General features: G+C 41.4%; 1 protein-coding gene across 2 annotated transcripts in view; it reads left to right on the forward strand.

Moving 5' to 3' along the window:
• The window catches only part of MEIS1 (Meis homeobox 1), a 132129-nt gene that overhangs the window by 104985 nt on the left and 14781 nt on the right, over positions 1–12363 (forward strand). For both annotated transcript variants that reach the window (XM_045788123.2, XM_045788126.2), the window contains exon 9: positions 3712–3788. In XM_045788123.2, the coding sequence (XP_045644079.1) occupies positions 3712–3788 (77 nt within the window). The remainder of the gene's footprint in view (positions 1–3711; positions 3789–12363) is intronic.

Below are 12363 nucleotides of genomic sequence, written 5' to 3' on the forward strand. Positions count from 1 at the left end.
GCATAGGATTTAGCATATTTAAAGATACTGGATTTCAGTTAAAAGCTTGCTTCTTTGTGAATTTTTGGCTGACTTTGGATTAGCTACCTAAAGTCACGGCTTTCATGTGATTCTAGCAATTACGGTTTTGTTTTGGTTTTTTTCGGGGAATTAAAAGTTTGTGGGACACGCAGGCCAAGAACTTTTGTGAGAAAAAGAAAAAATTCCATCTCCCTGCCATAGACAAGGGTTTAGGGAATTTCGTTGACACCTTTCCCCCCCTTAACAATGACCAGATTATTGTGACATTTAATTTCATCCAGGCTCATTCATTTCTATTAAAAAGAATATATCCTGAATGACTGAAAATTGTTTAATGGAGACAGAGTGCTGGGTCTCCATAGCTTGAGGCTGCCTAGCAATTATGCTGCATGAAATTAGACACAGTTTATTCCAATTACATAAAATCAGATCACATGAAAAGTGACAGAGGAAAAAAAGACTAGAACTTTCTCATTTTATGATATTTAAATTACGAAATCAGAAACTGCATGATGTGAAGAAACAAGCTAAATTTGCGCTGAAATTTTGAGGGCCATCGATTGCTCTTTGAAGCTGTGATGATTCAGGTAATTTTAATGATCCAGAGGGAATTTACTGACACCGCATGCATAAGTAAAATGTGAGTTCCATCTGCTTTGTAAGAATGGTTGTAAAACTTACAAACAGGCATGCAAAAATACTCTTGAAAACACAGCACAAATAAATGAGTGTGACCATTCTCAATTTTCAAAGTAACTAAAGGTAAATGGCATAAATATTAATTTTTATCCAGTTCTGGTCATCATATTAAGACACAGCTAACAAGACAGGGCAAAAGGTATTGCCATCCAGCTACAGTGAAGAGAGACTGTTGACATGTTTATTAATTCTACTGAAAATCACTGAGCTGTCCACAGGACCTGGAAAAACTATAAGCAAATTACAGAAGATGTTGCAGATTGCAAACGACTTGTGTACAGGGGTCCACCACTTTATATGGCGAGGAGTGCCAACAGCTTGGATGCTAAAATTTGTGTTTTTCAGAATCAGACTTATAATGTGTAAGAATTGCAAGCCTGGGTAACCTTGAACTTTGATGGATCTTAAACTCCGGATGACAAAATTGAGGATTAGGAAAGTTGTCCCTTGTCTGAAATCTCATAATTAGTGAACGGCAGCATAATTTATATAGTCTAATAGGGTTGTGTATACCTTAGATACAATTCTTCAATGAGTGTGGACATAGAACTTCTATATGTCAAACCCTAATTCACTATCTGTTCACAGGATAAGAGGTTCATGTGGTTTATATTGTGTGGCAGGAGCTATGTTTTCAACCTTAGGGGGGAGAACTGCTTTTAACTCAGTATCCGATCATGAGATTTCGCCTGGGATGCCTGGCATTATGTTGAGTAGGGGGACTGTCACCTATGATCTTAGCCTATTATGAAGTTTATATACTGTTACTTGAGACGAGTGGGTTGACATCACTATTAGGAATGAAGTTAGGAAAGCAGCATTGTGGATCTCAAATTGGATTGTTTATCCCTCCTGTAAGCTATTGAAAAATTTTTTATTATACATGTCAGTGTTGCCTGAGTGGAGAGTATCCGTGTATCATGGCAGGACACAGCCTCCTTCTTGGTTCACAGATATTTACTCATCTCCTGTTACGTGCCAGGCTGGGCTTTGAGAATGGTGAATGAGAAAGCCCCGGACTTTGGAGCTGCTGGGTGGGTGAGAGGAGGCACAGCACAGGACCCAAATCACCCGAGCAGGTGTTTCAGAGAGCGATGCTTTACCATTAGGGAAAAAGGAAAAGCCTGATGTGAGAACAATAATGGGGGCTGGTGGGTGAGGCTTGGCCTTGGGCCTGAGATGACAAAATGACCCTGGAGCCGGAGCCGGAGTGGTGGGGACAGGTTGGTGTGTCGGAACAACAGAAAGGAGGACTGTGTGCCTGGACAGAGGAGTGGGGGGCAGTGAAGAAAAGGCCACCAAGTCTGAGCGGTGGGCAGAGCTGGAAGGCGGCGTGCCTTGCAGACGTAGGAAGCAGGCTGGAGGTTTCGGGGCGGGCGTAAGAATGAAGATTCTGAGAGCCATTTGCCACATCCCTCAGTCATGGTGAGGCATAGACACTGGAAGGGAAGCAGGAAATATCACTGAGTCTTGTGGCTGCTGACCATGACTTTCCCTGGCCAGTTTCCTCACCTGTAAGACAGGAGGGACAATAGATTCCATTTATGTCCCTCAAAGGGATATAATGGGGATTAATCACCATCCTGTTTGTAATATACTTGGAGCTCTTTAGAGAAAGGCACTATATTCCATGAAAGCAAAGCCTTATTCTAATTGTGTATTTATTGATTAAGTGACAATCAAAGACAATGCTTATGGGAAAAATTGCCGCATCTCTGCTCTCCACAAACGAATCCCACGTGTACAGATATAGAACATATTTAAACTTACATATAAGAGCATTAAAGTGGTCATTAACGAACCTTCTTAGCATCTAATCAGACATTATTAATGAGATTAAAAGCTATGTTAATTAACATTCAATAGACCAGAATTTAGTTTCCAATGGCACAGATAGTTAAATTGAGAGTTGAGGGTGCCCTTTCTCATTCATAAGGGAATAGAGCGTTGACTAGCAGAACAATTTTTATCTTAGGAGACTTTATTAGGATGTAGTGTTTCAAGCTGGTCAATGTGTCCATAGATGGATACCATGTTCCAGGCTTCACAAATGTGTATTTCAGATTTAGATATAGTTCACTACTGAACCAAAGAATTGGTGCCAAAACTAATTTCAACAGAATTCCAAACATTCTTTCAAGAGGGTATGAATTTCATTTTATTATCTAATCCTGTAATACTTTTTTATCCACTCTAACTCATGAGGAACATGGCCGGGCTTGTTCTTAGCATGCAAAATATGCTGGTCTTTGACCTTGTATTGGCCTGTGTTCAGAATCCCAGCATGTGTTGACATTCAGATATGGAAACCAACTTTGGTTGGATGTCATTTGTTTGCGTTTCAGAAGAGCTACAATGATTAGTGGTTAAAAAAAAATACACCCACTTTAATTTTGATATTTGCATCTGGTAGTATGGTGTTTTGGAGGGAAAATGTCATGCTAGCAGAGTGCTTAAATACTGGGGACCTCAGCTAAGGTGGTTGGTCCAAATGGTTCAGCTTCAGAAGTCCGTGGCTCTATGAAAATACTATGTCAAGGTGATAGGCTTTCATATCATCAAAAATGGCTTGTCCTTATTTCAATCCTATAAGATACAGTGAAGATCATACTAAACTTCCTCTGTTTGCAACAAATAAACCCGAAAGGATAAACTCAGTATCAAGGTTCTGCAAGTATCCTAAGTAGCTATTTATACACTTCACTAATCTTTGTAATTGGCTTGTCTTTTACTGCCATTAATTAGGTGATGTAGTATTCCATTAATAAGAGTGACACACCTCAGCATTTTTACCTTTAATTATAGACTTCACTAGACACTTAGGCTATTGACAAAATAGCCTAAATATTGCCTGATATACTTTTTTTTTACAGAGCATATGTGTTTATTATTGAACCCCCAGCCCCCAGCATTGCACCTGACATGTGATACGCGCTACACTATCTCCCCAAAGTATATGTGCACACATCTATCTTTTTTGTTCTATTTCAGCACCCTTACCCTTCTGAAGAACAGAAAAAGCAGTTGGCACAAGACACGGGACTCACCATCCTACAAGTGAACAATTGGTAAGTAATTCGGCTTTGTGTTTACACACAATCCGCTTCCCCCTCTGGCGACCTGCCGCTGATGTTTTGCATTAAGAAGACACACCCAGTTGTTGCTGCTTTCCCGGGTGGCCTGTGGATCCAAAGGTGAAAATAAATGGTTGACTGATAGGTCAGAGCACTTAGTAGCATGGAAAAGACACACACACCCACACACGCACACCCCCAACATTGCATTGTTTTCCATCGCCTTTAAAATGACAAATTTTAGGCATAGTATAAGTAGTAAGTGTTTAATTAACTTTCACTGTGGCTCTTTAAATGGCTCCCCCCGCCTTTAGGATAATCGATAGAAAGAGTGATATCAGCCTATTTTCTATGGAAGAAAGAAAATGCACCATCACATATCAGTCAGGTTTTACATTCAGTGAATAACTAACTGCAGTTATTTTGTTAGGACTGAGCATTCGAGGATAGTCTCCTGTTTCCTCCTATCTTCTGTCCGTGGAAAAAGAGAAATTATTTATGTTTCCACTTTGAAGCCATTCAAAACCTGCTGTATCTCCAGGCTGTGCAATACTGTTTCTAAGTAAATGTGTGAATTCCTGATTTGGGGGAAGCTGAGATTCCGTACCAAGTACCAGCCAACAATATTCTGACAGTGTACAGTGGTACGGCAGCGAGGCTTTGGGAAAGTACGATTTATTACCCTTTGTGAGTGTGCTGAAAGCCAGGTGCATACAGTCACCCAGAGCTAGTGTCATATTTGAAGGGTATCGAAATCCAATAGCCTCTCAAACTAAGTGTATCTAATTAATTGTCCTAATATTTTCAGATTAGTGTTTATGATGGGGAAACCTTATCCTCTTTGAAGTAAAATCCAGAAAAGGCCCACAGCCTGGTTGGGGAAAGGGGAGAACTGGGAATGCCAGTTTGCAGACAGAAGTATTTCTTTCTGTTCAATAAGTGTCAAAGATTAATATTACAGAATCTCTGATTACATGGCCTAATCCATTTTGGTGAATAAATTTGTTCTTGATGTCCATTGCACCTACATTAACAGACCCTTCTCTGTTAGAGAGCCTTGGGAGCCTTTGGGAGAGATTCCAGATATATTAAACCCCATTACAGAAAATGTAATTTCTGTCAATATAATCCCATGTATTCTTCAATTTAGTATTTTAGAGATAACAAGCTACTTACAATATATTTGCCTTTGGAGGATTAATTTACAAAGTGCACTATCTGCAAGACACAGACAGACTCACATAAGCATTGCTTGTAAGGGTTATCAATTTCTATGACCTTACCGCAGCCTTGGGAGATCAATTTTTGCAGCCCTTAAGTCAAGTGCATAGGGAGCCCGCGGAAGCCGTCCTACACCTGCATGTGTTGCTAGGAGTGTGTCCCTGCTGAGGATTTTTGTTTGCCTATTTGTGCCTGCTATTGTATCCTAATTTCCAAGACTGTTGATACTATATATTTGAACTTAGGCTTCAGGTCCTCCTGGGCAATGTTTATAGGGCAGACCATCAATTTTGCGCGCACGTCTGAATTCAAATGTATTTTCAAGGTTAAACCGATGATGCAATTTTAATACAACGGAGGCTGTACTAATGTTATTTCCCTGGGAAACGTTCCCATTTGAGGGCCAAGGAGTGGCAGGGCGAAGTCTAACTAAGGAAGGCAAAAGCGGGGCCGTTCAGGTGATCTATCACACGCCGCACCTCTCCCTCTGCCCCGTCGCTAGCAAACCCCCTCCATAAACATTGTTACCGGACAACAGATCCCAAGACAACTTGCTTTCCAGAGGTGGGCGAACTTCAGAGCTGTGTCCTGTGGCTGCACGGGCAGGCAGGCATTCCTGGGACATGGAACAGCATGCAGTTGTCACTTTCCCAGATTCTGTGCGGTGACCATAGAGCAGCTACTATCCGTTTCACACCAATACTCAGTTCTGCTCCGGTACGTAAACACCGGTCACTGTGAGTTACGCGGGCTGCAAACACCGTCCTGTTCTCCACTGGCCCTGTGTCCTGCGCCTGTTTCTCCCTCCTTCTCTATGGAGTTAGAGGTGACTTTGGCTCGCACGTCATTGTTTTGTATTTGACGACCCTTTCAGCTCTAACAGCTGTGTGGTAGAGAATTTCCCTCAAGTAAAGCAAAGGTGTAAGAGAGATTTTTTCTCCTAAGTGTGGTGAATAATGGCATTCCTGTGTTCGACTCGAGATTCTAATGGTTTCTTAATTTTCGTCCAAACCTTCAACTTTGATGGAGCTGGTGATAGATTTTTTTTTTTTTTTTAGCTTTGAGTAGGAAGTAGGTTGCAAAAATGGGGAAACCCAGATGGTACTGTATGAAAACCGAAGATGTCAGAGCATCTTAAATTGTGGGATCCTTGAAGACTAAAAGCAGCATAACCACGAAAGGCTTTTCATTTTACTTTACCATAATAAAACATTACACAAAGCTTTCTTGAGAGCTTGTAAACATTTTTTCCTGTATTGAGCGTCAAGCCCAAGATCCTTCCTTCTGGAAATCATAATTAAGAGAAAATCCTCATTAGTACTTTAACATTTCCCCTTCACTTCATTTAGCCACAACATTAAAAAATGTGTGTCTTCCCTCTTGGATTTCTTAAAACTTGTTAACACACATGTACATTTTGTACGAACTATGAGTCACTGTTGAAGAGATTTAATAAAATGCTGAAGGGCAGGTTGGGTGTAGATCAGTCATAATTATTGGCAGCAACATCATGTATCGAAGTACACAATATGAAAGTGAAAAATATCAACTCATGTCTGGTTGTGAGCTTGTCTTAGAAATGCTGGCCGGTGCAGCTTCGAGTTCGGTTTTGCCTGAAACATAGATGAGCAAAGTTTGGTGTGTTGTAATGGCTCTTTCTCCCCATCGCTGAACTGATCGCCCATCTCTCTAATTGCCATGAGAGATACAAACTACCCGCCTTGGCTAGCCGAGGCCAAAGCAGGTGGGATCTGGGGTTAGGGGGAGACAATAGGGAGAATTTAAGTGGAAAACAACAAGACAGATTTGATGCATTAAAAGAAAATTTGGATTAAAAGAAATATAACTCTTGTAACTCTTATATTTGATCTATGTGTCAGAATGAAAACAGAGAGGAGGAATCTAAAAATGGTTGCTATTAGTGCTTATAGGAACTGGGCCCGGGAATGGAATGTGAAATTTATTAGATGAGACATCATAGAACAAGTCTGTACCAACAAATTTTTTGAGAATTGAGACAATGATGCAAATAATTTGGGTGAAAATATTTTTAATTAAATTGTAGAAGTATCTGAGGCAACTGCATATTTTTAAAAAATCAACGTCCCTAATTCACTGCCTAAACACTTCACTCCAGCATGCCATGGTAGACCTAGATTTAAAAGCACAGTAATTTTGAAATATAATATGTGCTATACATTCAATTCTTCTTTCTTTGCTTTCTCCCTCCCAATTATGATTCGATCCCAAAATGAGAAATAATAGCATTTGGGATTTTTGCCTTTTTGTTTTTCCATTGTTGTTGTGGCTGTGAAAATTACTTCTGTTATATCAGCCGTGAAAACATATGACTCCTATGTTGAATGTTTTAGTCGTTTAAGCAGACACTTCTTAAATTTTAAGGTGGTTATTTAGATCTTTAGTTATTTAGGTAGAACTTTAAAGAAAACACACACACACACACACACACACACACACACACACACAGAGTCAATACTTGTTTCTTTTTTTTTTTCCTCCTGAATACACCAACTTTATTTGGAAATGTGAGTATAGACTGGCCTTCCTTCCATGTTTTCACAGCAGTGTTGCAGAGCTGGGACTTTCATATGATGCAGACTTGTGCCTGTGGTTGTAGCGTACTTGCTGGACGCCTCAGACAACATTCTGCCTCAGTGGAGTTCTAGCCTAGGGTGTATTGAATACATTTTACAGTTTCTTTGTTTACTACTACTCATCCAAACACTTTCCCATTAAGGCCTAATGTTAAATGATTATTTCTTTATGCTCTGAGAAGGCAATATGGATCTTAGGTGCAAAATATATAGTGTATCTGAAATGCAGTCTGTATGTGGAAAGAAAAATCACTCTCCATCAGTTGGGTGCATAAAATTCCAGGGAGCATCCTGACATCTGAGGTGACACTTTTTACAGAACTATCACAGCTCTACCATTCTCAGATTTAGTACATATACCAGATTTTCCTAGTTACCTCATTTACTGCCTTCAAAACTGCAAAGCATTCAGGCATCACTTCCCATTTATTACCAGTGGGGGGGAAAAGTGTGTTATCCTTAGAGATTTATGCCACTGGCAGGTAAAAATGGAAACTTATTTTTAAAAAATAGGATCTCCCTTATAATAAACAGATTCGACTGTTAAAGGTCAGGTTTCTTTCTGAGTTATGGTAATAATGTAGCAAATACTTTTATAAGTAATCAAAGATTCTATAAATATAGGTACCTGTGTAGATGTAAATGTTAAAACATTCACAAATTATCCTTTCAACTTCTGTGATCTAAAAATCAATAGGGGGTCACAGGGTTTCATAGAATCGCTCTGCTTTTGCTTCCAACATAATTTAATAATACATTTTACAGATGTTGTTTAAACATTAGGCACAGATTGTTTTGTCAATAAAGCTAAGCAGAGGCATGACACAAAAGCAAGGAAAACAGATGTAAAAAACGGTGCAAGAAGCACACTGGGTCATTTGTTTGCTCTTCAACTGCAAAATGGAAGTGCAGGGTGTATAGTGATTTTCCTGGCCTAGAACTCACCTAGGGATGGAACAACTTCACACACAAAAGATAATTTTATTAAGCAGGTAGTTTAACTTTTTCCTTTGAGGATTTCAGTGTAACCTACATTTAAGGTAGGCTTCCTAATTGATCAATGGAGTAACAGGTGCAATATTCTTGAAAGAAGAAAGAGAAGAAGGAGAAATAGGAGTAGAATAACTCTCCAGCATGTTCTGGAATGGGTTGTTGTTCTCCAAGCCCCAGTTAATTGCTATGCTTTTCACCTTGAGTGTCAATTCTAATAATATTACCTTTACGGGCGCTGACTGTGGGCTTAGATTATAGCAATCAGTAATACTCACTAGATAAAATATGTCTCGTTGCTCATAAGAAAAATATTGAAATCAGTCAAAAAATGTTTAGCTTGCATATTGCCTGAGACAGAGCTGGCGAGGTGCCAGGCAGGCAGGGTATTATTAGGAAAGCTGAGCAAATAGCTCGCAGGGAAAAGAGCTGTGAATTTAGAACCTTTCAGGTATTGTCATGTCAGAGAGTCTTAGGAGTTCAACAGAGACGCTGCTTTTGTCTGCACATTCTAAAAATTTCCAGCAAACAATCCTCTTTGAAAATGACTCTGCAGTCTGTTAAACATACTTTGTCGTAAGGTTTACACAAGTTTACTCAGAGGTTCCCCCCTCTGGGTGAAATCACGCCCTGAATCCCACGAAAGGCGGAAAGCCCTCCCGAAGGGCTAAGTGTTGACCCACCTCGCAGGGTGGAAAACCCTGCCCCTCCCACGACAGGGCCTCGAGTCAACGCGAGAAAAGAAAGAGGAAGGTGTGTGACCAAGGAAGGTGGCTTCGGAAGTCCGAATACCGTTTGGCATCACTGCTGTTTCTCCCCCAGCCCGCATACGGTTTCTGAGCTTTCCAGGACAAGACATGAGTGTGATGCCCCAAGTGGGGGGTCGGTACAATCTGGGCAAGTACTTCAGGAGCCTCTGGGGCTGGGGTTCAAGTGAGGCCCAGGGTGGAGTGAGTGGGGAGACTGAGGCATCCATCATGAGCCTGGTGTTTCTGAATGTCCGTGATCCCTTTCAAGGCTGTGAAACCAGTGGTTGGTGGTTGACTTTGAGCATGGTATGTAGGTCAGCAGGACTTGTTGCGAGTCCTCATTAAGCCAGATTTGTTGTTTTCGGTGTCCTGGCACAATGATCTGGTCAGAGAAATGGAAACAACCGCCTGTGTGTCATGCAGTGTGGCAGAGCAGGGCCTGATCCCAGTCACTTGCAGACAGCGCGGGAAGTGAGGGGGCTGAGAGGCATGATGGGTCCAGGGAGAAGAGCTGGCATCCGCAGGTGGCTAATGAGCAAACTCCCCTGCAAGCCTCATGACATGTTGAGCCAAAACATTTCAGCGGTCTTCCCCACTCCTCGCCGGGGAGATGTGTGTCCTTGATCAAGTCACGCTCTCTTCCACGGCCAGAATGGATGGGGGGGGGGGACCCATGGGTGGCTCTCCGCGCCTCTTCCAGCTCTCCTCTCCCAGCCCGTGCCAGACCGTGAGCCGAAGAGAGGCAACGCGGTTGCTCGGAAGCTGCCTCTGACTCAGCTTTATGCCCGGAGTGGGGGAGAAGCCCAGGGCCTCTGATAACGAGACAAACGGGGAAAGTAATTAAAAAAGTTGCTACTTTCCTTCATCTTCAATAAGCAAATCAAGCACTGTAAAATAAAAACTGGATGAAATTAAACATTATCACAAGACACGAAAAACATGTGTGCTGTCATTTTAGGATTCATAATAAAGATAAATCAGTTGTTTTTAGCAGTGTGCTATGAGTCTGTGAAGGGCATGACAGATAATAGGCTTGAAATTTCTGAAGTTATTGTACAGCAAAATTTGTTTTTTCCTCAGGCGTTCCATCTTTTTCTGTGGTAATTTTGTACATGACAAACTTTTTAGCGGGTGCATTAATAATCTATAAGTAATGGGTTGTCAGGTGTCAGTTAGATAAGATTAAAAGACTGTTTAAGCATTATCCATTCGCTTCTTTGCATGAGTTTTATAGGTCAGGAGAAATAACTTTTTGAGTTGTGGTTTTATGTGCCTGGTGTCCCCCGCCCCGGCCCCCCATTTGGCTCTGCTCCAAGTATGCATGGAGGAACTGTATTGCATGACATAAATCCTGCATGTGGGAGCAGATTTGAAACTCACACTATGTGAATCAAGGGGACAAATGTCTTCTGTAAACTTGTTTCAGTTTTTCAAATGTTACTCTTTTCCTTTCCAAAGGCAGCTCTATAAGGGGTAAGGGCCTCAGCTGAGAGGGACCCTGAAGCCTTAGACATTCGGAGTTTCCTAGCAAGTCAGGTTTAGGTCTATTCTTGTCAAATCTGTCTTAAGTGTGTTTACATAGAGTTTGCCTTTCTGGTATTTTCTGCTTGCACAGACCTGATCTCCACCTATTTCGTGTCCACAGTCGCTGAGGCTGGGGCTGGGTGATTAACCATTGAGCACTGAAGCCCCACGAGCTGTGCCCACAGAGACCCCCTCTCCTCTCTCTTACCTCACCATCTCGCTTCAGGCTGCACCCACCTCAAACAAACAGCATTTCCGAGTGGTTAAGAAATCAGCCTGAAATATTAAAAAATGGGCCAAATGTTGCCTCCTCGTTGAATAAAACGATTTTCTCAAAAATGGAGTGAAGACAGGGGTTGGGGGGGAGGAAGTGTTTTGGAGGGTAAACGTCCTCTGGGATTCGGCCCGAATCACTCCAATGTGTGACTACCCAGAGTTTTGTGTAGATGCTTAGGTTTTTGTTTCTCTTCTTTCTTAGTTTTTAAGGGAAAAGGGAACCTTAAAAACCAACCAGCCAAACAAACAGTAACCTCCAACAGCACGGATGCTTGGACCTTTGGCAAAAGGGGGCTCTCCCTTTCACTGCCCGTATAGTCATTGATATTTTCCTTTTTATTTCCATTCTTATGAGGCTTTTAAGCCTGACCCATTAGCATGGAAAATAATGAACACTCTCAGACTCTTGACACCTGAACAATAACAAATAAACAAACAACCTTCATCTGCTGCCATCCTTGAGGGCTCTTCTTTTTCCTCTTTACCCTCTTAACCAATGTGACTAAAGGACCTGATGCCTCACAAGATTAGATCTGATCATTGAAGAAGGGAAAAACATTTGCTTTCCCCAACACAACTTTTTCAGGCCAATGGGGATTATTGGTCTTGGGTTCAAAAATGAATTTCCTGTCATTGGAGAGATCTGTCTTACTATTGATAAAATCACTCTATTTTAAGAATCATATATTGCCTCGGGATGGAAGTTAAATGCACTGTGATTAAAAACACGTATATTTAAGTTCCTACCCTAGATTTCTGATTTGAGAGTAAATCAGTAGTTTTGAGAATTGCTGTCCACTTGCAGGGTTGGTTGGCCTATATCCCTTGAACATCTGCTATGGTTGACTTTGTTTGATCCCTAGTTTGGGTCGGAGTTCATATGTGCTTGGAAAGGGCAGGGAGTAGGGGATGTTGAAAAAGCTAACGGAAAGAATCGTACATGTCCAAAGATGTCCGATCTCAGCTCCCACGGCTGGTCACCTGGTAGTCCTGTTTACAGAAAGGAAAGTGCAATAGGTTATGGCAGAGATTCCCATCCTTAGGGCCAAGTGGGGGCTGAGAGGGACTGGGGGCCAGAAAAGGCATATCAGAATCATTTTGAGGGAATGTAGTATAAAAAACCCTATTGAGAATTAACTTTTGATTTTAGTCATGCTCTTTCTTTTAAGATACCAAATCACCAAGGGAATATGA

This window comes from Ursus americanus, chromosome 7, assembly GCF_024610735.1.
Source record: "Ursus americanus isolate L20-20 chromosome 7, mUrsAme1.1.p, whole genome shotgun sequence".
NCBI classification, from domain to species: Eukaryota; Metazoa; Chordata; class Mammalia; order Carnivora; family Ursidae; genus Ursus; species Ursus americanus.